Source organism: Mustela lutreola, chromosome 13, assembly GCF_030435805.1.
Source record: "Mustela lutreola isolate mMusLut2 chromosome 13, mMusLut2.pri, whole genome shotgun sequence".
Classification (NCBI taxonomy): Eukaryota; Metazoa; Chordata; class Mammalia; order Carnivora; family Mustelidae; genus Mustela; species Mustela lutreola.
The window spans coordinates 3,638,181-3,662,369 of record NC_081302.1 but is presented as its reverse complement, the minus strand read 5'-3'; the positions used below and the strand labels follow the sequence as shown (position 1 = coordinate 3,662,369).

Here is a 24,189-nt window from a genome sequence, read left to right as displayed (position 1 = left end):
TTAGCACGGGCCTGTTTAATTTAGTTCTGTGACGGGCCTCCCCGATTTCTGATCGGAAGCACATGGGAAAAACTGGCTCTAAAAAAAGAAAGAATTCCCCAAATGAGAGAGGCTTCCTCCTTCCACACATGAATGCCTCTCTTTATGGGCCTGAAATAAAATGGAGTTGCTTTTATTGCTAAAGATTTTCCTGGAGGAAACATTTTGCTTTTGTTACTGAAATGCTTTCTGGGGTTCTAGGAGAGGCTGCGGAGAGAAGTGGTTTTCTGAGAGATGGCACATTTCTCTTTGGAGGCCTGGACACACTGAATTGCATTTGCAGTCGCCAAGTAATTGTTAAGTGTGTGTCTGACATTTTTGCAGAGATATAAAAGCATTTAGATTTATACTGTTCTTTCAAATTTGGGAAAGCCAAAGGCAATCTTAGCTCACTTTGGTTTTGGTTTTTTTTTTTTCCTTTTCTAATTCCTTTCCTTCTTTTACCCTTCCCTCCCTCTGCCTGTCTGTCTTTCTTTTCCTTCTTCCCTGTCATGTGGTTTAAATGCAAATACATCACTCTCATCTTTAATATAAAACAAAGCTCTTTCCTGTACCTATTTCAATGTCTTGGGAAACTGCTCTCTATATTTTATTTTTCATATTTCAATAGAATGTCTCCCTTTAATAAACTCTATATTTGGAAATAAAGACAAACTTCTATATATAAGCACTGTAATATAATTTAAATGCTACTGATATAATCCATATTCTGCAAAAATCAAACACTGATTTTTGAATGGGCTTTGGGAAAGCTAACAAGGAGCAGACTGTTTGAAATCTAATTAATTTTTTAATGAGAATACCAACCAGAACAATCATCGGTGGTCAGGGAGATGTCTTGTGTGCCTGGATGCGAAGTTCTGTGTGTGAGGAGAGCTACAGCGCGTGTTACAATAGCAAAATCCAAGATCGGAAAAGCCAGTCTCATTCTTATCAATATAATAAAGCAAGAAATAGAAACAAAGGACAAAGTTGGGAAAGGAGAAAGGACGATGAAATGCCAAAGGAATCCACAAAAAATGGAAAGACTAGACCCATTAAGTGCATTGATCAAGTTGTTTACAGTAGCATTAAAAACATAAAATACAGAACAATATACTTAACAGAATATTTTAACAGACAATTTCTACAGTGAAAACTATGGAACACTGCGGTGAGGAATTAAAGAAGACCCCCAAAATGGAGGAGTAAGCCATAATCATGTGCTTTGACAGTGAATATTTTTAAGATCTCTGTGGAAGGCCGAAAAGTAGCCCTCAGAGATGTCCGCACCTTGAAGCTCAAAGCCTGTCAATATGTTTGTTCCCTGAAAAGACAAAAGAACTTTGCAGTTTTGATTGGTTACGGATTTTGAGATGGGAAGGTTTTCCTGGGTTACCCAGATGGACCCAATCTCATCACACAGGGCCTTAAAAGCAGAGAACAATTCCTGGCTCAGGGTCCGGGGGGGGGGGGGGGGGTGTGTGGCTATGCAAAAATGTGGGGTGTTGTTATTGCAAATTTGGGCGTGGTCATGTAAATGAAGGCCATTGCATGCAAATAGGGAGTGTGTTATGAAAAAAGGGCAGACACCTGCAACATTGTTGGCTTGAAATTGAGGGAAGGGGCTACAAGCCAAGGAATATGAGTTGCCTCTAGAAGCAGGAAAAGGCAAGAAACAGATTTTTCTTGAGAGCCAGAGGGAAAATAGTGCTGCTAACACCCCAATTTTAACCCAGTGAGCCCTGTGTCAGACTGCTGACCTATAGAATTGTAAGATAATTTTTCTTATTTAAACCACTAAATTTGTGACATTTTTAAAAGCCATATAAAATTAATATGGTATTCACTTAAAGCAGTTCCAATAAAAATCCTAAGCCTTTTTTTTTAGAAATTGAAAAGCTCATTCTAAAATTTATATGGAGCTACAAAGTACCTAAATAGAAAAAATTATCTTAAAAAATAAGAAAATTACAGACTTTTTTCAAGACTTACTATAAGTCTTTCACTTACAAGATTTCAATACTGACTCCAAGCTGCACTAATCAAAGTGGTCAGGAAGTACAGTAAGGATAGACAGATAGATCAATGAAATAGGCAGGGACATGTATTGTCCATTAATTTTCCACAAAGTTACCAAAGCAATTCAGTGAGAGGAAAAAAAGTATTTTCAAGAAATAGTGCAGAAAAATGAATAGGTGCTGGACCAAAATAAATTTGAGATTTTCTCTGTCATTTGCAAAAACTCACTTGAGATGGACCATACATATAAAAGTTAAGATTATACAGCCTTTAGGAGAAAATATAGTATTATGTTGTCATGGCCTCTGAGTGGATAGTTATTTTGAAAATAGAGTGTTGACTGCTTGAAAAAACAATACAGATGTTACACTTTCACAAAAGCAGAACAAAGTTAAAATACTCTTCTGTTTTTTTAAAAAAAAGCATTTTCAAGGATATGAATGGAGACACCACAGAATGGGGAGAAATATTTGCGATACACGTATCTGATGAACGTATCTAGGACATATGAAGAACAGAGGTCACTAAAGCAAAGATAAAGACTTCAGTAATAAACGGGCAAAGAAGTCTTGAACAGACACTTCCCCAGAGAAAGCCGAGGAGGGCCACTCAACATGTGGAAAGGTGTTCGGTATCTTTTGTCATCACAGAAGTAAGCTAAACCAGACTGAAATATTACTTCAATCCTGGTATGAGAGCTAAATTTCTAAAAATGACCATATTAAGTGTTGGAGAAAAAGTGAATCTAGCGATAGGCAAATGCACAGAAGCAAAGTTATTAAGTAGAGTGCAGAGCAGCAGGATGTCTTGTTGGGGATGGGGCGGGCATTTGAGCTCTTTGGAAAACAGCTAGAGCTATCTAAGCCACGTTGATGGTGTCCAGACCTTTATCCCAGCAATTTCGGTCCACGTGCTTGCGTCCTGAAGAGACCTTGGCACGCGTGCACCAAAATAAATGAGAACAGTTGTAGCAACATTACTTGTAAAAATAAATGACTGCAAACGGCTTGAAAGCCCAGGGAGGAAAGCACGTAAATTATGATATATTTGTACGGTGCAGTTATACTGTAGCTGACAAAATGAATGAATCTTGTCCATCACCTTTGATGACTCTCAGAATGCAGGGTTAAGTCATGAAAGCAAGGCGTCTATGAATATACACATGGAGATTCCACTTCTCTACGTGTCACACACAGACTGAGTGATATGTTGTTTGGGAGGTGCTCCTATACATAAGGGCGAAATGTATAAAGAAATCATAGTGATAGCCCAAAATTCATGACAGTGGCCAACTCTGAGAAATACGGAGAGGGATAATTTTGGGAAGAAACACAGAAAGATACCATGCATGACTTATTTTAAAAAGTTGGGGGTGCCTGGGTGACTCAGTTGGTTGAATGTCTGACTCTTGATTTCTGCGCAGGTCATGATCTCAGGGTGGTGAGACTGAGCCCCAAGTTGGGCTCTGCTGTAAGTGAGGAGTCTGCTTGGGATTCCGTCTCTTCCCTTCCTTCTGCTCTTCCCCTCCATGCTCTCCCTCTCTAAAATAAATAAATCTTAAAAAAAAAAAAAAAAGTTGGATACCCTGGAAATCATTTCATACTTCTCTTTCAGGGCTCATGCACACATATATACTCATTGAGTTTATATTTTATAATAAGATTTAAAGAATATATTAACCTCTCATCAGGTTGCTTTCTTCCTTTCTTACAGTGCAAGATTTAAGTTTTCCTAACTCCCCCCGTGACTTTAGTTCATATTGTCTGCGGGGTTCCAGTGATGGGACAGGACCAGTGAGACGTTAATGAGTCGCTCAATTAAAACAAAACACATATAAGGTGTAATTCCTCCCACCAGATGCCCTAAAATAAATGAGGAAGGTGTTAAGTGAGCATTTTCAAATCCCCAGCAATTTATCCCTCCTTTGATAAGTAATTTTTGGTTTGAATGTCTTTCACTTTTTTAAAAAGGAGCTGGGAAAACTAGAAGTGGAGAGAGTGAGAAACGTTTACGGTGGGATGTGTTCATGCCTTGTCCCTCCAGCAGGCTGGAAGGAGCCCCCTAGAGACCACGCTTCTGTAGCTCTCTCTGGGGAATCTTATTTCAGTAAACTTTACTGTTTCAGACAAACCTGGTGAAGCTTCTTCTGATGCATCAGGCAAACCCAAACCTTCTGAACTGCAATGAAGAGAAGCCCTCAGGTAAGTTATGAGAGTCCTGGGACCGGTGAGCGGCCACTGACTCCTTCCTGTCCTACCAGAACTTGTTCATCCATCACAGGCGTGGCTGCCAAGTGAGGCCGCCTCCCCTGGGAGCTCTGTGCACATGCTCCACCCAAGCCCTATTCCCGAAGCCCCTTGCCCAGCTCCTTCGCAAAAGGGTCTTACAGGCTGGTTCCCATCCTTGGGGCCCTTGGACTTGCCTGCAATTTGCTTCTCGGGCTTTCAACTTCCCGCGCAGTGATCCCTTCAGTGGCAATTACTGTTGAATATATTTTTGCTGTTATTTCACTGGTTTCTTATCATTTCAAATACACACCTTTTCGTCAGGGTAATTTTAAATAATATATATATATATATTTTTCTGCACAGACAGGTATAATGCAAGGAATTGAGACTGATACCCTCCAGCTAATTTAAAAGTCTCACAATCTTAATTGAATATTTCCATTTTTGATAAGTATCTCTTGAACATTTCTAGAGTTCTTTTTACCACTGTTCTTTCATAATGTTCACCTACTAATTTAAAAACAGGGATGCTGCATTCATTATCTAGCTTTTACAATTTGAACAACAAATGTATTCGTCAGTTTTTTGTTTATTAAAAATAAGAATTCTAAGTAACAAAGAAAAGGGTACACAGGTCATACGTTGCTATAAAAATCTTGAAGGTACTAAGTGAGCACTTTATGACTGAGATTTCTCATTGGATACATTTGTAGGAGTATAATGACATGATAAACCTCCAGCTTAAGACAGGGTGAGAGATTTGCTCTATTTCTTGTTTTTTTGAAGTTAAAGGGTGTTTAATGTTTATTCATCTTACCTGTTAAAATAAACTGAAGATTTAACAAATGAGACTCTAAGATACTATGATAGCTTCAAACTTTGGGCGTGGACTGATGTTAACAAGAGTGCAGTAATCTTGGTATTAATGACAAAGGCATGTCTCATGATAAATATTAAAAGAGCAAGTAGAAAAGTGTGGATTTTTCTATTTGTTTAATGTATCTATTGTGAAACATGTCACATTTAACATTTGTCACATTCGTCAAAATCACATCCCTGGCTTCTTTCCCAGAGAAGGGAATATACGATTGACCCTTGACCACATGGACTCCAGTGTGTCACACTTCCCCCTTTAGGTCTAGTGTGGTAGGCCTTAATGTGCTGAAATGGACACCCAAGGCAACCCACAGTCCTAGAGGACACGGCGTGACTAAATGTCTGGTCTGACCTCAGCCCTGGCCACCTCAGGATAGGATGGCTGTCTTAGACAGGCTGCCGGTGTTGGCCATGCCTAGTCTACCCTCAGTGTAGTCCATTTTCCATGCCTTGTTGGTCCAAAGAGACACAGTGATGGACTGGTAGAAGACTCTCAACAATCGTTTCTTGATTGAAGGAAAATGCTTCTTTCACACACCACAAGGGACAAAGAGCTATAATGCAGCGAGGGTTCTGAGTAAATGTGGGAGGGACCAACATCTAATCCAGCAGCATGAATAATGAACCAGATAAAATAATAGCACAGAGAACAGGAAAGTAGACACCCAGATTATGACTGAGCAGAAGAAAATCATCACAGTATTATATTCGAATCTTGCCATTTTGTGTTTCTTGAATTTGGAGTGGATACATAAAAAATTATCTGGGGAACAGATAAAAAAAGCCGTTTGGGGTGTAGTCATTAGGTAGGACAGACATAATCACCCAAGGTGAGGAAGCCGGGCTACTTCCTCTTTGTTACTGGATATGATTTGACCTAGATGAGATGGTGGTAAAATCTTGGCATAAACATCTTCTCGTGGTGGCTGAATTAACTCCTCCAGCCCATCAAGCCACATAAATCTGTAGACACAAGTGGTCATGCACTTCAGTCACAAGGATTGAAAAGAAGCAGTTGCGGCCATTAAGTTCCCAGTTGTTACTAAGGTGAATTTTTCTTCAAGATTTTTTGATTTCCAGTTTCAGTTGTTAGTAAGTGTTCATTTGAGTAATGCACGTCTATGTTGCTGCCCAGGTGTATTCAGATGTCACTGTTGACATGTGGTATGTATACATAAGGAAGTACAACTATATTCCAGATTGAAACAACAGATCACAGAGTCTAGACTCACTGTTTTCAGAATTCAGCTATTTATTGGTACGTCTACAAACGGATGCTTAAAGAATGCCTACTCTAAGTTTTCCAGTAAGCCAGTCCTGGGGAATGTGTAACCATTTTCATCATTTTGATTGTTATTCATCAAGATGAAGGAGAGTTGCACTGAGAATGAAAATGACATCACGTTCTTTCAAGCTTAGCTTCTCTGTGATTTTACATTTTACACATCACCATTCGGTGAATATTATTTCTACATTTTTGCATTTCCTTTGTAACTAAATATGCCACCCATATAAAACGAGACCGCTTTTTCAAATGACGGTACTGCAGCTTCATTCCTACCATAAACCCTTCATGTTTTTCGTTTTGCTCCGATCGATTTTCACGTTCTGAGCATGCCTGGATTACAGAAAGGGAACCGTTTTCTGTGACCTCAGCACCCACTTTTCCTGATGTTCCTCTTGCTTCTTGTAGATATCGCTGCATCTGAGTTTATTGAGGAAATGCTGTTGAAAGCCGAGATTGCCTGGGAAGAAAGGGTAAAAGAGCGTTTATGTGTTCCTGCCTTGGCCTCCGAGGAGCCCTATGAAGAGATCCTCCACGACCTCCCCGCTCTCTCGAGCAAGCTGTAAGTGCCTTCCCTGTAGAGAGCCGACTTCCAAGCCCTTGCGTGCGGAGATTATTTTCTCTGCCATCCCTGCCAACCATTTTCTAGTCAGTATGAAGACAGAGTTCATAACTGAATTGAAGCTGAATGTTACTGTCTTTACCAACAAGTACTTGTTGACAGTGATGTGTTTAGCTTCATTTTCTGAAAAATCCTCTGAATATTTTTTTTGAAGATTTTATTTATTTATATTGTCAGACAGAGATCAGAAGTAGGCAGAGCAGCAGGCAGAGAGAGAGAGAGGAGGAAGCAGGCTCCCTGCCGAGCAGAGAGCCCGATGCGGGACTCGATCCCAGGACCCTGAGATCATGACCTGAGCCGAAGGCAGAGTCTTTAACCCACTGAGCCACCCAGGTGCCTCTCCTCTGATTCTTTTAAACATTATTATTTTAGTTATAGATCAAGTGTGGCACCATGAGACCAAAGATGATAGTTTAACTGTATTCCATGTTTTTAAGTCACTGGATTTGGAAGATTTCCCATGACCCTGGTAATGGCTAAATTTCTAAAGTAGGAAATACAAATATCCACTTTTTTCTCTCTAAAGTATAAAACTTAATGGCTTCTGGTTGCCTAAACCATCTCCTCAGTACTGATACGTGCGACAGCAAACGTGAACCTCAACTTTACGCGGAGTGAGTGAAGGCAGACAGCAAGGCCCCATGTTGTGTGATCCCCACTGTGTGAGGTGTCCAGAATGGGCAAACCCACAGACAGATGCGTGTTAGTGGTTGCCAGGAGGGGAGCAATGGGGAATGACTCTTACTGGGTGGGGGGTTTCTTTGGGGGATGATGTCAGTGTCCTAGAAGTAAATGTGATACAAATTTCTGAATATGCTTTTTTTTAAAAAGCACTGAATTATACACTTTAAAAGTGTGAATTTTGTGCTATAGGGATCCTATCTCAACAAAAGAAGGAAATATGTAAGGAAAAAATATTTCAGCTTGAAAAGAACATTTTTAACACACTCTTCTCTTTTTTTAAAGATTTATTTATTGATTTATTTGAGAGAGAGGGGGAGAGAGCAGAACAGGAGGGAGACGGAGAGGGAGTAGGGGGAATCTCAAGGAGACTCGGCGATGAGCAGGGAGCCTGAGGAGGGGCTCCATCTCACGACTCTGAGATCATGACCTGAGCCGAAACCAAGAGCTGGACGCTCAACTGCCTGAGCCACCCAGGCGCCCCTAACACATTGTCCTTTCGATAGAGATCATAGGTGAAATGAATCGGAGCTTTGACAGGATTAACATAAAACTTGCATGTATTTCTTTCACAGATCTCTTGTGGGTAATTTACCAAACAGCATTTTTTTTTTTTTTTTGCTGTAGTGCGCGGTTTAGCCGTGGTGTTCAGGAAGGTTTTGTCTTCTGTCTCTCTCCTCACCTCAGCATTGCTGAATTTTCCCCAAACCATTTCTATCCTTTGCGTCTGTCAGAATAAACAAATGCTCTAGTTCTGTGAAACTCCAAGATGCCCTTCTTTAAACCAAGTGCCTTCTTGAATGGTTTGATAACCTGGATTTTTTAATGTGAATCCTGCCCTTCAGCTCTTTCTAGAAGTTCCTCTGCTTGAAGGAATTGGAAGAAAATAGAACTCCAGGAAGAAGGGGAAAGAGCAAGTGGGTCTCGCCTCATTGGCCAGTTTCCCTGCTGCAGGCAGGGCCAGGCATCCCCGTGAAGCTTACTGCTTCTGTCATCTCATTACCTTGCCCAAGAAAGAATAGTGCATGTTCTTCGGTAGGAGACGTGAATGATTAGGAAGAACTTACTCGGCCTTCTCTTCTTCTCGGTGCAGTCTGTGCTTATCTCCAGAAAGTCTCTTTTCCCACCTGTCACCAGCCAGCCTCCTTCTGAGGACGTAACCCGCATTACCTCATCTGATTTATCATTCCTGTCTTTCACTTTTCATCCAACTTCCTATCCCTTCCCTTCTACAGGTAACTCGCTCCTTTTACATTTTCCTGGGATATATTTTGTTAAAATTTTAAGGAACAGTTGAGTGGTTTCTGGTACCTCAACATACAAGTCAAATTCCCTTTCCAGGATCAGTTTGCGTTGATCATCCTGTGAGGGTTTGTGCGCTGAATCTTGAGTGAGTTAGGACAAGAGCATGACTCCTGCCATGCTCCACCACCAGCAGCCATCCTGCCTTTGGTTAAACATTTAATCAGAAGGAAATTTCTGCATTATTGAACTATTTCATTTTCCATGTTTCTAAGGTATCTTCTATTGAGTTAACATCATTAAGCAGTCTATGTGTTGCCTCACTTTCTTGGTTCATGTTTCCAAATGAGCAGGTTAAACAACTCCAGAGCCCTCCCAGAGACAATCTTCCCCATCTGTAAAGCTTTCAGGCTTCTTGCCATACTTGCGGTGATTCCCCGCTCTGTGCTTTCTTGCCTTCTGGCCTCCTCCCCACACTCTCCCGTGTCCTGATGTAGATCTCAGTCTCTTGGGTGTGGTGATCGCCGCTAACAAGACAGCTGTGGTGGCACGTGCCCCTGTGGAACATGGAAATGCTCTCCCAGGGTCTGTCACCCTTGAAAAGTTTGATGTGGGTCACGTTTGCTGCAAGTACTCTATTTCATGGGTCCTGGAGTTGGAAGCCACAGCAGTTCCATGTACCTGGTCGGGTAGAGTCATTGGCCAAACACCTGTGGGTGCTCAGTGATTCACCACAAGAGCTGACGGTTCCCATCCCCTGACCAGACACCAGGATTGGTGCAGTGTTTACGGGAGTCATTGCCTTGAATCTGAAGAAGAACACAAGTATGCTCCCTCTTTCATTTTTGTTGTTGTTGTTGTTAATGTTTTTAATTTATCACTGACGCACAATGGTGTATTAGTTCCAGGGGCACAATGTCAATATCTGCCATGCTCGCCACAAAGGCAGCTACCGTGCATCGCCAGACGCCATTACAGTACTCCCACTGTATTCCCTATGCTGTATCTTTTATTCATATGATGTTTTTTGTCTTTACTTATAATTGTTTTCAGTTTTGATATATCTATACACACAACACAAGGACTTCTTTTTAAAATGTTTTTAAAATTTACATCCAATTTAATTAACCTACAGTGTATTATTAGATTCGGGGGTAACACAAATGCTTTCTGTTCTATCCCATGTTCTGCATCCCCCCCCAAGACTCAGAACTCGAGTAACTCGACTCCTGTCATGCACATATACCCACTCCCCTGTTGTTTCAGTGAGGAGGTCATTTTTATTTGCAATTTGAAAACTTCTAATTTGGCTTGAAAGAGGAAATGGGTGATCTGAGGTTCCCTGCTATGGTCAGTCAGTTTCAGGCATGGAATATTGTCAGTTCAGCCTAAGCGTTTCTTCATATGACAACTCAAGAAGATAGTCTGTAATCAGGAAGACATTTCCCTTCTGCAGAAATGAGGAGCACGAAGGCTCCTTGCAGTACAGTCGAGCACTGATCTGCTTTTAAGCGGAAGCTCAAGTCAAATGGAACAACATGGGGCCGTTATTTCCCCTGTGGCCGCCATGTTACTTTTCACACCCTTGTCTGGCTTTCTCTGAGTGTCTACACTCACTCCCTGAGGTGACTTGTGAGGCCATGTACTGTGGTCCTTATGGACGGAGACCCAAAGCCACATATTCCAGTTCAGATCCTGGCTCTGACTGGTGACCTCCGTGACTTCAACGGAGTCGTTGCCATATGTCACCTCCAGTGTAGACTATGGGTGCCGTCTAGTAAAGGATTTCCCCAGGCCTTTCTCACTGCTTCCTGGAGGGGAGAAGCTCAGCCCTTGGAATTCCCAACCCATAGGTCTGCCTCTGCTGTCCAGGATCCCTAGGATTGCACTTGAATTTAGGCTAACAAGGCACCTCAGGGTAGGGGGCTGATCATGCCAGAAAACCCAGTCCTGGGATGGAAGCACTGAGCAGTGAGCCAGCCTGGCCTCCGGGAGGGGAGGAGGACCAGAGGCTGAGATCAGTGACAGAATCCATCATATCTATGGAACCAAACCTCCAGAAGACTCTGTGTAAGCCCAGGGGAGCGTCCTGGTGGGTAGCCACCTCTGTGTGTGTGTGGTGGGGGGGCAATGTGCCCTGATTCCCACACTTGACCCTGAGGGTCTCTGTGCATGGATAATCCCAATTCATACCCTCCCTAAGAAAGCTGTGAGTATAGTGACTTCCTGAGCTCTGCGAGTTGTTCTAGTGGGTTATCAAGCTGAAGGGAGTTGTGGGAGCCCTTGGGCTGGTAACTCTTTGGTCAGAAGTGTGGGTGAGCATGAGGCTCCCAAACTTGTGACTGTGTCTGAAGTGGGGGGGCAGCCTTGCCCTTAACTTGTAGGCTCTGTGCTACAGGTAGTCAGTGTCAGAGTTGAGCTACAGTACCACAGGTGATGACGATGGTCAGAAGTGTCTCATGAGGTGGTTCTTGATGGCTCCGTGACTTAGTATTTTCGAAACACAGCAGTCTCTGGCTCAATGTGAGACCACATCAGCCCTCAAGAAGTGACAAAAAGGCAGGCAGATGCTCTTCATGCGTCTGTGAATTGTCAGCCTAATAATCTGATGAATGAAGGACTTCTAGCTCTAAGCTAAGACTAGAGAATGAAGCTTCCAGCTTGCTGCTTTCAAACTGAAAATGACCATATAGAGAAAAGCTTATTTTCTAAGCAGCTGATAGAAAAAATCCAATGCCAGAGATGACCAGCTTTGAGAGACTGGCATGGGGCTGGCTCTCCAGGGCTTCTGAGTCACATAGCACCTGGGATGGAGAGGCGATGTGACTGGGAGAAGTCTGGAAAGAGGCAGATCTGAGTGGGTCTGAGGACACGAGGATAAGGAGCTTGGGGGGGGGGTGGTCCTAGGATGCATAGACCAAGTGGCCGTTGATGAGGAGAAATACCTTGTGGGAATCTGTAAGAGGCAGAATGTGAGTTTTGCAATGTGTCCTTCTGGACCTCAGTGAAACCTGAGACTCCCAGCAGGCATGGAGGCGATGTTATGGAAAGCCTTCCACGGGCTACATTTTATGAAACAAGTTCAACATGCATTTACTTAAAAGCAAGCCAACTGTCTGTGGCTTCACAAGGATTTCTTCTATGGCCTTTCTTGCACAATGAAAAGAAATATGATTCGCATAGCACTGTGCTTTCAGTCATCATTTCCACCGATCTTCGTTTAAACTCCATGACTGAGGGGGGATACACATAATGATCTACATTTTACTTACAGAGAAACAGAAACCCAGGGGTGTGACAGACCTATGGAGATAGTGAGTGAGTAGCAGCCACGATCAGAACCACAGTCTTTGGATTCTTTGGAAATGCTCTCCAACCTGAGGTGGCAACAGGTTCAGGAAGATTATCTCAAGTCTCTCCCCAGGCTCACAGCGTGCACAATCTTGTCATACAAATCTAAAAATAAATAAATAAATAAATAAATAAAATGAAAAGAAAAAAATATATATATACATATATATATACATGAAGTTGCAAATGAAGGACATAGCCTTTAACCCATGCCTCAACGCCACACCTGGGGACTTTCTTGACAGAAATTGTCTCCTAATAATTTAGTCCAGGGTGCTTGCATAAGCAATCCTGGAAAGTGCATTTTTACTCGTAGAGCCTGAGGCACAGTTGTGCTTGGACATTAATTTCCCAGGTCGTGGTGGTCGACCACCACCTCTCTGGTTATTCCTGTGAGGCGTTGTTCTCGTGCATTTACTCCTGACGCTGAGGGACCTGACCATTTTCAAAATCAATGCAGCTTCCGTGACCATTTCACAGTAAAATGACATCACCTGAGGTAAAGTCGGACCAGACTCCCAGCCTAGGATTCATCAGAGTCTTTGGAAGGAGCTTTGTGTTACCAACTGACCATAAAGCTGTCTGTTGGTTCCATGTGAATTTAGGAATGAATTCTGTGGCCCAGAGGGAGATGGAGAGACATGTCATATGATACAAAGAGATCAGGAAACCCTGAGAATTATCTCATCTGGTTTCTAATTTTAAATCATTTACACTGTCCCTCAAGCATGGTTGAATAACTAGTTGGTCTTCCAAAGTTGGTTGAGAACTAGACTTGGCTTAAGAAGAAGATAGAGTCCAATAATGAAGATAATTAAAGATTTCCTTGACTGAAATGAATGATGATAATGCTGTTTTATAAAAATATCATTCATTAAATACCTATTCAGCAACATAACTGTATACTAGATAGTCACTGCTCACAGTATAACCTACCATATGCAGAAACTCTCTTCATGTACTCACAGGGCTGCTGTGCTCAACTTATTTTAATTTAGATTTTTAAAATTTCTTTGCAGATACCTGTTGAAACTACTAGACGAGTATAGAATGTCTTAAAAACAGGGTCATTTCCAATTCAACTGTAAGAAACACATGGACTTTTTTTTTAAAGATTTTTTTTATTTATATGACAGAGAGAGAGATCACAAGTAGGTAGAGAGGCAGGCAGAGAGAGAGGAAGTGAAGCAGGCTTCCTGATGAGTAGAGAGCCTGATGCGGGACTCGATCCCAGGACCCTGAGATCATGACCTGAGCCGAAGGCAGAGGCTTTAACCCACTGAGCCACCCAGGCGCCCCCCCCTCCTTTTTTTAAAGAGCCAGACCTAGCATGGGGCCCAACATGGGGCTTTTGAACTCAGGACCCTGAGATCAAAACTTAAATCGAAATCAAGAGTCATAGGCTTAACTGACTGAGCCTCCCAGGCTCCTGACATTTTTGTTTTTTAAACACAAGTTGTATTTTTTCCAAGTGGTTTTTTTTTTAAGTTTTAATTTTTTTAATTTTTTTTTATTTTTTTATTACAAAAACTAAAGTCATTGCGGGGGGGGGGCAAAGATATCAATTAACTCAAAGCTCTCCAAGAGCCATTTCATTCAGAAGTGAGCTTTGGATCATGATTTTGTAGATGCAGAAAAACCCAAATGCCTTATAGTGTGTAATTTATGCAGCTGTGTTCTTAGGATTAAAATTGAGAACTATCCACTCAGTTCATGACTCACCACCAAAATAACGGAGTCTCATATGCCATTTCTACACAATTGTTTCGGTTTCAGTTTTTTCTTTGTTGGCCTAATATAGCCCAATATAGTCAATTTTGTTTGTTTTCTATAGTTTTCTAAATTTGCTAGAGTCCTAATGGGCAATAATTGTCGCTTTTGTTAGTTTTATTGTATTATATTCCTGTTTCCATTTTCAGAAATAAAATCTCAGTTCCTACAGGCACATTTGCTCTGCATGAAATGCCTTTTATGTTTATAGAAATCAGTAAGTCTTAAATAAATCCAGCAGCGTTCAGAAATTGATTGTCTACTGGTATAGTCCCATGCGGTTTTTTTGCCCACAGTCGGGTTAAAATGATCTATCCCCAGTTTGATCTGAACTGTCCTTGGATGGTTGGTTTTCATTTTATTTATGTTTAGGGAATCTGTCTACCAAAACCTTTCTTTAGAAAGTATACTCTTTTCAATCCTATTTTTTTCTGTTTCTCAAAGATAAATTTCTATTTCTAATACTTCTTTTTTTAATGTAATCAAAATAAAATTTTCTCATGGAGGAACATTTGGAAAATGCAGAAAAACATAGAAGCATGAAAAACTCACTCATTATTGTCAAAGAAAAATCATACCAGAGGCGTTAAAGGTGAAAGGAAGACTTTATTCAAGATTATTGCAATACCAAGAGCGAGGGTGAGCTTGACTCAGAGAGCTTTCAAATGCTGGGATGAGCTTGTGCTAAAGCCCCGGGGCTGTTAGCAGGAAGGGGGGGTCCTTGCGAGGAGGCCCCCCAGAGTTTGCTAGTTGGTGTTTATGGAAGTGAGGCTCCTTCCCTCCCATAGAGACCAGGAGACTGGGGCTCCTGCTCTCCATCCAGATGGTCATATCCCAACAGAAAGTCTCTGGGGTCCTTGAGAAAGACACGTGGGACTGTGGAATATTTGCATCTCAGAAGGACAAAGGAAGAATTTACAATGGCAGTTCTCTAAAGTAAGCGCTCCAAGAAGAGAGAGGGCGGCCCTCTCAGGCTGGGGAGAAGACTGTCCAGAGTTCAGCTGAGATGAGGCGACCCTGAAGTCTATTTGCAGCAGTAGTCCATGTTTTTGATGAAACAACGATTAATTTGGTCTATTTCTTCTTATCCTTTATGGGTTTCTTTTTTATTTTTTTTTAAAGATTTTTTTTTTAAATTTATTTATTTGACAGACAGAGATCACAAGTAGGCAGAGAGGCAGGCAGAGAGAGAGAGAGGGAAGCAGGCTCCCTGCCGAGCAGAGAGCCCGACTCGGGGCTCGATCCCAGGACCCTGAGATCATGACCTGAGCCGAAGGCAGTGGCTTAACCCACTGAGTCACCCAGGTGCCCCGGGTTTCCTTTTCTTTATTGAGTTCTTGTTCTTGTGATAATAAGTACATCTTAATTTTTTTTTAAATCTCATATCAAATATTTTGTCATGGTTGGTAAATGTTTAATGAGTGTTGAAATAAATAGCAATGATTACTTAAAAATTATTGTTTTTTCTAGAAAAATGACATTTTAATACATGTTCATAGTGTACAAATGGATAACTGGTGAAAATTTAAATATGTAGAAGTTGTCTTGGGTGAATACTGTTAATCACAATGATTACGGATAAAGTGTATTTCATTTTGAAAGTGGGAAGAAACGTAAAGAAGAGTTTTCCATAAACCTTTAAAACAGTATCACATGCCATCAGCCAAAGTACCTGTTTTGTATTTTCTTACAGAAAATACGTGTATGACAAATAAGTAGTCGTTCGATCCAATTGTATTATTTAGAGTCATTTTTTCTTACATGAATGAGAGTATTTTTAACTAGTTACTTGCAATTATTTTTAGTAAAAGATCTAGCATATTATATATGATATTATTGAATGTGTAAGTGGTCTTCAAATATGTGGGTGAGATAACACATAACGAGGTATTAGGTAGTAACAGCATAGATCTATAGGGCTTGGCGTACACTAAGATCCTGCCTCATCTAACCCCGGCATTTGCAAAGCCAAAATGTGGCCCAAAGATTTTGAAGGCTTATAGGGTCAGGTGATTTCCAACTTGAGGTAAAAACTGACTTAGGGGCACCTGAGTGGCTCAGTGGGAGAAGTGTCTAACTCCTAATTTTGGCTCAGATTATGATCTCAGAGTCCTGAGATCAAACCTGGCGTTGGGCTTTGTGCTGGGCATAGAGCATGCCCAAGATGCTCTCCGCCTCTCCCTCCGCCCCTCCTTGCCCTCTCTCTCTCCCTCTCTTAAAACAAAACAAAGCAAAGCAAAACCTGACTTAGCGTGAGGTCCCTGTATTCCTGGATCAATCTTCTTTCCAAGTGCACCTCTCATTTAGAAATAGAATTGATCCTGCTGTTAATGCTGTGATTAGGTTTGAGATAGGAAAAGAGCATTTTAGGTATTTTTGTAAACTCACTGTGTCTTCCTTTTGGAAATCCTTTTTAATTGGTGACATTATGTAGTTTCTACCTGACTGGTCAAACCACTGCTTTCTTCATCGCTTTATACTCAAAACACCGGGAGGGTATATGCCAAACCTCTCTAGTTTTTCTTTGAAGACTTTCTGACAAAGCAGAAAAAGAGGTGATTGACATTCAGGGGGATAAGTAAGGAGATAATCTGGTGGGTGTGAGGGTGGATTCTGGATGTGGGCAGCGCGACTGGGGGGGTTAAGAATACAAACTCTGGGGGCTCCTGGGTGACTCAGATCATGATCCCAGGGTCCCACCCCCTGCTTGTGTTCCCTCTGTGTCTGTCTCTCTTTCTCTGTCAAAAAAAAAATACAAGCTTTGGATCTCAAGTCCCACCTCCACTCCTGCCGCGCTGTGTGTCCTCAGCCCATTCTTCTCTTTCTTTCCCAGTGTACTCACCTAAAAAATAAGTGGAAAAGTAGATATTCCTTATACTGCTGTTAATAGGAGTTAATATGTCTGAGTCCTTAGAATGGAGATTATCATGCATTAAATTCCATCTAATTATTACAATGTGTTAATGGCAGTCCACTCACAGTCTGGAAAATACAGAGAAAGTGCAGTGGTCTTCAGATGTTTGAAGGGTTCTCATGTCAGCGAAGCAGAGGGCACACCCTGGGAGCTCCAGGAATGGTGACTGCAAGTTAGGACAGCAGGTGCTGTTTCACAGTTGTTCATGGAAGAAACACAGCGTCTTTGAAGTTATGAATACCTTATCACTAGTGGGATTCCCGCAGATCTGGATGTGAAATTTTTACAAGCGTTTAAAGCATTCTCATTTTATAGTGAATTTTTAAAAATTAATAATCACACTATTGGGAGGGATAGTCTGCCAGGGCCCCGCTCCATTGCTGCCCAGCGCATCAGGCTGCAAACACGTGCCCTTAGTCGCGCGGGCCCTCAGGCAGCTCAAAGGGACCACGGAGCAAACAGCAAGGGAAGAGCACTGGCTTCTCTGCTGCTTGGGGCAGCGTTTGCTTCTTGCTTGAAAGAACATTGGACTCCTGGCCAGGTTTCTCTCCTGCAACACAAACCACGGCACGTGTAAGCATCCATGTAGTTTCCCCCAAGCTGGCTCTTCTGACCTACCACCATGGGACTCTGTCAAACAAGAACCTCTGGGTACCGTGTGTGCCATGAGTCACGAACTCTTTGATCTCAGATCCAGGAATCTCTTGTCTTCCGTGCCTCTCCATGAAATGGTGACTAGCTAACCTGTTAGTCTGTGAACACAGCAAAATCCTTGAAGCTTCACAGTGCTAAGCCCTTTGTGTGTCTCGTGCTTGAAATCCCTCAGCAGAGGCCTTTCTTACAGATTGGTTTCAGAGAATGCATCTATAATGCGCTCTGTCTCCCATCAGCAGGCCTTCTCACCTACTTCAAAATCTCCCATTGGGTAAAACTTCATCATCCAGACCTCAAGATTTCACATTTCTGTAAATATGTTCTTTAGCTATTCCTCGGACCTTTCCCTCAACCCCAGCACTTGTGCAGCCCACTCACTGCTCCGGTTTTACCCACGCATTTCTAGACTTGGTGTACAGCTGGAAAATAAGGCCCAGAGATGGCCACAAACAGGGCGACCTTGTGGTTACTGGAAGAAGCCCTTCATTCCTCTCTTCTTCCCCTATGAAAGTCTACCCAGAGTTTGTATTCTTTTTTTTTCTTTTAATTTTATTTTTTTAATTAAATTTATTTATTTTCAGCATAACAGTATTCATCATTTGCATTTCTATAGTTAGCAACAGGAGGTTGAAATAAAAAATTCATTTGTCATGATACTAAAACATCAAAATAAATCTAACAAATTATTTGCAGGACTTTAATGCCAAAAGTTACAAAATACTGAGAGAAATTAATGATCAAAATAAATGGAGAGAGGTGCTGTGCTTCTGGATGATGGAATTCAACATTGTTCATATGTAAATTCTCCCGTTCAGCTGAGCAGAACGCTAATCAAAGCCCCAGTAGGCATGTTTATAAACCCTGACAAGTAGATTTTAAAATCTATATGAAAATGCTAATGATCCTGAATAGCTAAAACAAAAGAAAACCAAGCTGGGGGAGTCCAAGTACTTGTTTCAAGCCTTATCTGTGCAGGTACGTTAATCAAGACCATGTGATATTGGTGTAGACTAGACCGTTGTATCAACGGAACGCAATGGAACATCCCCAGATAGACCCACACTTACATCACCAGTTGAATCTTAACAAAGGCATCCTACATAAGTGGCTGGGGAAAGATGTTCTTTTCAAAAATGGTGCTGAAACATTGGGATGATTGGGATGGCCGTATGAAAATAGAACAGCCCCCGACGTGTACATAGCACCGTATGCGAAAACCACTCACAGTGCATCGTAGACCCAAATGTAAAGCACACAACTATAAAATTGCTGGAATAAAACCTAGGAGAAAACCCTTTTGACCTTGGGTTAGGAAAAGAATTTTTAGATAAGACACAAGAAGCCCAAGGCATAGGGAAAAAAAAAAAAAGTCTTTGAAACACACTGTAAAGAAGATAAAAATGTGAGACACAGACTGGGAGAAGATATTTGCCACGTACGTACCTGACCACGGACTTGAAACCAGAATATATGAAGTCAGTATTCTGGCAATGAAGGTTTGAACTCACATTTTACCAGAGAAGAGATTCTCATGCCAGATAAGCGCCTTAAAATGAAAGTTTGAAACCACAGTGAGAAGCCACTAACATCCCTGCTAGAACCGGTGTAAGAGAGAGAGAGAGGTGTTGGCAAGAACAGGAAGCCAGGGGAATGCCCACGCGCTGCTGGTGGGAGCGCCACATTGGAGACCGCTTGGAGTTCCTTCTAGGTTTCTAACCAAGATGAAGGCAAGCACATGTCTGCTCAAACACCTGCATGCAAATGTGGACAGATGCTTCACTCATGCTTGACAACAACTGGATAAGCCCAAAGGTTCGGTGAATGGAGAGCCCAAGTGTAGTGTGTCCCCCAGGAGACCATCACTCGGCGCTGAAAACCAAACCATTGTGTATAAAGCAGCGTGAATGTGCTCGAAAGCACGTATTAAGTCAACAAAGGCAGATGCTAACAGCGGCTCGCTCTATGATCCCCTAAATGACAGTTTAGAAAAGGCAAAACTACAGAGAAAGAAGTAATAATCAGTGGTTGCAAGGAGCAGGAGGCAGGTGGAGACAGTGGGTTCCCTGGAGCAGGCAAGAGGAGATGGTCAGGAGTGACAGAAATCCTGTATATTCCTGGTGACGTGGGTTACACGCACCCATAATTAACCGCATGTAACTCTATGTGTATCTGACATAGACACGTACAGCATGGCCATCCCCACACAGTGGATAATACTTTAATACACCTGAATTTTTTTTAAACCAAAAAGTACATTTAAACATTAATTAGAATCACAAGTGCTATTATAGAATACATGAAATAATTACATTTATGCATATTTTGCTTGATTAAATATGTACGTATTTCTGCTCATATGGTAACATTTAGGGAAATGCTTATTTAAATTTTACTATCATAAACTGTTATAATGCAAATTAAACTTTTAGATTGTGCCTATTTTTTTATGGACGTTACATAATAATAACTTTCTTTTGGCAATGATGTCTATGGAACGACAACAAAAAATGAAGTAGCTTTGGGGCGCCTGGGTGGCTCAGTGGGTTAAGCCGCTGCCTTCGGCTCAGGTCATGATCTCAGGGTCCTGGGATCGAGCCCCACATCGGGCTCTCTGCTCAGCGGGGAGCCTGCTTCCCTTCCTCTCTCTCTGCCTGCCTCTCTGCCTACTTGTGATCTCTTGCTGTCAAATAAATAAATAAAATCTTTTAAAAAAAAATGAAGTAGCTTTTACTTTTTTTGCCTAGTTTGAGCTGTAATGAATGAAGTAATGAGTTATCGTTTGCAATATTGGAATCCTTGAGCACATCATTCCTCTCTAATGCCCCTGTTATTTTGTTACAAACTCTAAATATTGCCCATGATTCCATAACATATTTTGGGTTGTATATGAGCAATATTTTAATTAATTGTATAATTTGTGCCTTCACTTGTTTGCATTCACTTTCACATCTAAATATCCTGCTTAGTTCAGTCATGTGTTCACACTTAGCTTATAAATTGCTTATTGATTTGTCTCCTACAGTCCTATATACATTGGTAAACATTTTCTTCTCAAGTTGAAGTGAATATATTTTTCTTTTAAAGTTGAAATTGAATGGAAGTTAGAGCGAATAGAAAAGTTGACAGACCCCCCCATTGATTGTTTTTTCCCCCTCTGTGTTGAGACATGGTTTCTTATCTGAATAAAACAACTTCCTATAACGGAACTGTCCTGTTGCGGTCCTTCTTGATTAATACGGCAATGTCGGTGGAAGACTAATTATAGTATTGATTATTTTCTGTAGCAGTCCCCTGGTGTTGCCGATTGCCAAGCAAGACAGTATGCTGGAGAAAGACATTATGTTCAAAGATGCCACGAAAGGTCTATGCAAGCGACAGTCTCAAGACAGCATCCCTGAAAATGCTACCGTGAATGGCCCCACGAAACCTGAGCCGGTAAGTATACCTTTACTCCATGCCTGTTTATTACATCATGCTTTAAAATCCAACATTTTGAAACCAAACACCCACAATTTCCATTCAAAGAAAGATTCATGAATGCAAAGGTTAATAGTTTTTTAAATTCCCATATATAAGCTGTTATATTATACTGACCATGAACAAACATAGCTGCTATTGTGCTGTACAGGGATTTGAATTGTATATTTATCTTGACTTACATATCAGGAATGTAAGCTTGGCCAGTACACTACTTCCTGAATATTTCTGATTATGTCTTTAGTCCTTTATTTTTTTTTAATTTTTTATTTCTTTTCAGAATAACAGTATTCATTGTTTTTGCACCACACCCAGTGCTCCACGCAATTCATGCCCTCTATAATACCCACCACCTGGTACCAACCTCCCCTCCCCCCGCCCCTTCAAACCCTTCAGATTGTTTTTCAGAGTCCATAGTCTCTCATGGTTCACCTCCCCTTCCAGTTTCCCTCAACTCCCTTCTCCTCTCTAACTCCCCATGTCCTCCATGCTATTTGTTATGCTCCACAAATAAGTGAAACCATATGATAATTGACTCTCTCTGCTTGACTTAGTCCTCCTTTTGATTATTATATAAAGTATGGTTTTTGGAAGTATCTCTTGGTGTATTCTGTGTGTGTTTGTTGGGGAGGGGGTAATGTGTGTGCCACAGTGCCCAGGTTATGGGAGATCAGTCTGGTGAGCTTGGGGCTATAGAAAACAGTACATTTCCCTAGAGAAATAAATGATCTTTAAATGCTTCATGTTTTATAAATGGCAGAATAATTTTATAAATGTCAGAGTAATCCTTGAAACTGGTTTGTTTCACGGTATCTAATTTTGAATATATTAAAGACATTTTAGCTAGATTTTTCTAAGGCCATCTTTTCAAGATTTAGTTTCATTAATTTTGTTATTTAATCATAACTAATAAACATGTTTTGTAATTTTGAGATACTTTAAAATTTCAGCAGGTGTATTTGTCATCTTAGGCTACTGTAACAAATACTAACACTGGGTAGCTTAGGCAGCAGACGCTTATTTTTCACAGTTCTGAAGACTTGGAGTACAAGGTCAAGGTGCCAGCTGTTAAGGTTTCTGATGAACGTCCCCTTCCTGGCTGCTTTCTCCTGGTGTCCTCGCACGGGGGTTGAGCGGGGGAGGAAACAGAGAGAGGAAGGAACTGTCCGGTGTCTCTCAGAAGTGTGCCAATCCGATGGTATCAGGGACCCACCCCTATGACCTTCTCTAACCTTCATTGCCTCCTTAAGACCCCATGTCCAAAGAGTCGCATTGAGAGCCTCCACACATGAATTTGGAGGAAAGCAGCTTATCTGCTGTAGTAGGCAAATTAAATGTTAGTAAGATGGAAAGCCAAGTTCTTTCTTAACTTTCTCAAGGGTCCTATGAACTTCCTATAACCTTAAATGCATATTACTGAGTGAAAGAAGCTGGTCTGAAAAGGGTGTACAGCGTATGATTCTAGTAATTGACATTCCGGAAAAGGCCAAACCATGGAGACTGTACAAGTTCACAGGCTGCCTGGGCTGGTGTGGGGAGGGGTGGAGAGGTGGAGTCTAGGGGGGTGTTAGGGCATTGAAACTGCCCTCTATGATTTTACAGAGATGGGTGTGTGTCATTCCACATGTGTATAAAACCCCAGAATGTACAACACCCAGAGTGAGCCCCGATGTACCCCATGGACTTGGGGTGATGGTGACGTGTCTGTGGAGGTGCAGCTGTAACAAATGTCATCATTCTGGTGGAGAGTGTTGATGCTGGAGAAGGCTGTGCACGCGTGGGGACAGGGGTGCGTGGGAAATCTCTGTCCCTCTCAGCTTTGCTGTGAATCTAAAACTGCTCTGAAAACTCAAGATATTAGGGGTGACTGGGCAGTCCAGTTGGTTAAGCGTTCAGCTCTTGGTTTCGGTTCAGGTCATGACCCCCAGGTCCTGAGACGGAACCCTTCATGGGGCTCTGTGCTCAGTGGGGAGTTTGTTTGAGATTCTCTCTCTCCCTCTGCCCCTCCCCTCAATAACACCACATGTTCTCTCTCTCTCTCCCTCCCAAATAAATAAAATAATTAATTAATTAATTAATTAAAATCTTTAAAAAAGGACACTCACAACATGATACCAGGTTTAACCCTTATAGAATGGCCTTTCTGATTTTAATGTAAACTCTTTGTAATTATACAATTTATAGTTGCATCCTAGACCTTAAAGGCAGTTGCAGTCATGTTCAGTTTTTCAGGTTTTGTGTTTTTCAGGTTTTGTGTTCATACATTATTGATGGAACATTCACGTGTTCTCATTGCCCTCTGTGGGCACCACGGGCCTCTCTCCTTGGCCGTGAGGTGCGTCGGTGATTCTCTCTCAAGGAAGACCAACAATATCCACTGACCGAGTTATACTTTAAAAGTGTTTTAGAAAAGACTCGTCAAAACAAGAACATTCTGAGGAACATCTTAGGGAGAAGTACATAATGGAGACATTTTTCTAAAAAATTGAAACAAAACCCACAGAATCTCTCCTTCCAGATTTTTATAAAATGTAGGTTTTATCAAATGGTTACTGTGTGAGTGAATATTTCAAGGCTTGATTTAAACTTTTGGGTTTCGATAATCACCAAAATGAACACATAATATCTCTGAGAAGACAGAAATTTTCTTCAAGTTGCCTAAAAGTGCAAGATATTCCTCCTTTGATTTCCTTTCCAATCTTCCTTCCCCCTTTGCTCCTCCCCCTGCATTCTCCCTTCACTCTGATCGTCTGACTTCTTTCCCCCTCCCTTCACTTCCTTCCTTTGTGAATATATTTCTTTAAATTTCGTTCACGCTTGAAATTCCAATTTTTTTGCCACTGAGTGAAGGCACATTAGCCTGGGAGTTCAGAGAAAGGCAGGTGCTTTGGTTACGTCTGCTGCTGAAAGTCTATGACTCAGAGGTTCCTTGACCTCATCAGCTTCATCTGTGAAATGGGTACATGGTATAGGTCTCACAGGGTTACTAGGAAGCTGACAGAAATGAGGGCTTATCATACATTTACAAAGAACAGAGTAAAATGCAGTA

At 41.5% G+C, this 24,189-nt stretch overlaps 1 protein-coding gene across 4 annotated transcripts in view; it reads left to right on the top strand.

Moving 5' to 3' along the window:
- Positions 1-24,189, top strand: part of MYO16 (myosin XVI) — a 579,863-nt gene that overhangs the window by 250,666 nt on the left and 305,008 nt on the right. For all 4 annotated transcript variants that reach the window (XM_059144127.1, XM_059144126.1, XM_059144125.1 and 1 more), the window contains exons 8-10: positions 4,166-4,241; positions 6,838-6,991; positions 20,948-21,098. In XM_059144127.1, the coding sequence (XP_059000110.1) occupies positions 4,166-4,241; positions 6,838-6,991; positions 20,948-21,098 (381 nt within the window). The remainder of the gene's footprint in view (positions 1-4,165; positions 4,242-6,837; positions 6,992-20,947; positions 21,099-24,189) is intronic.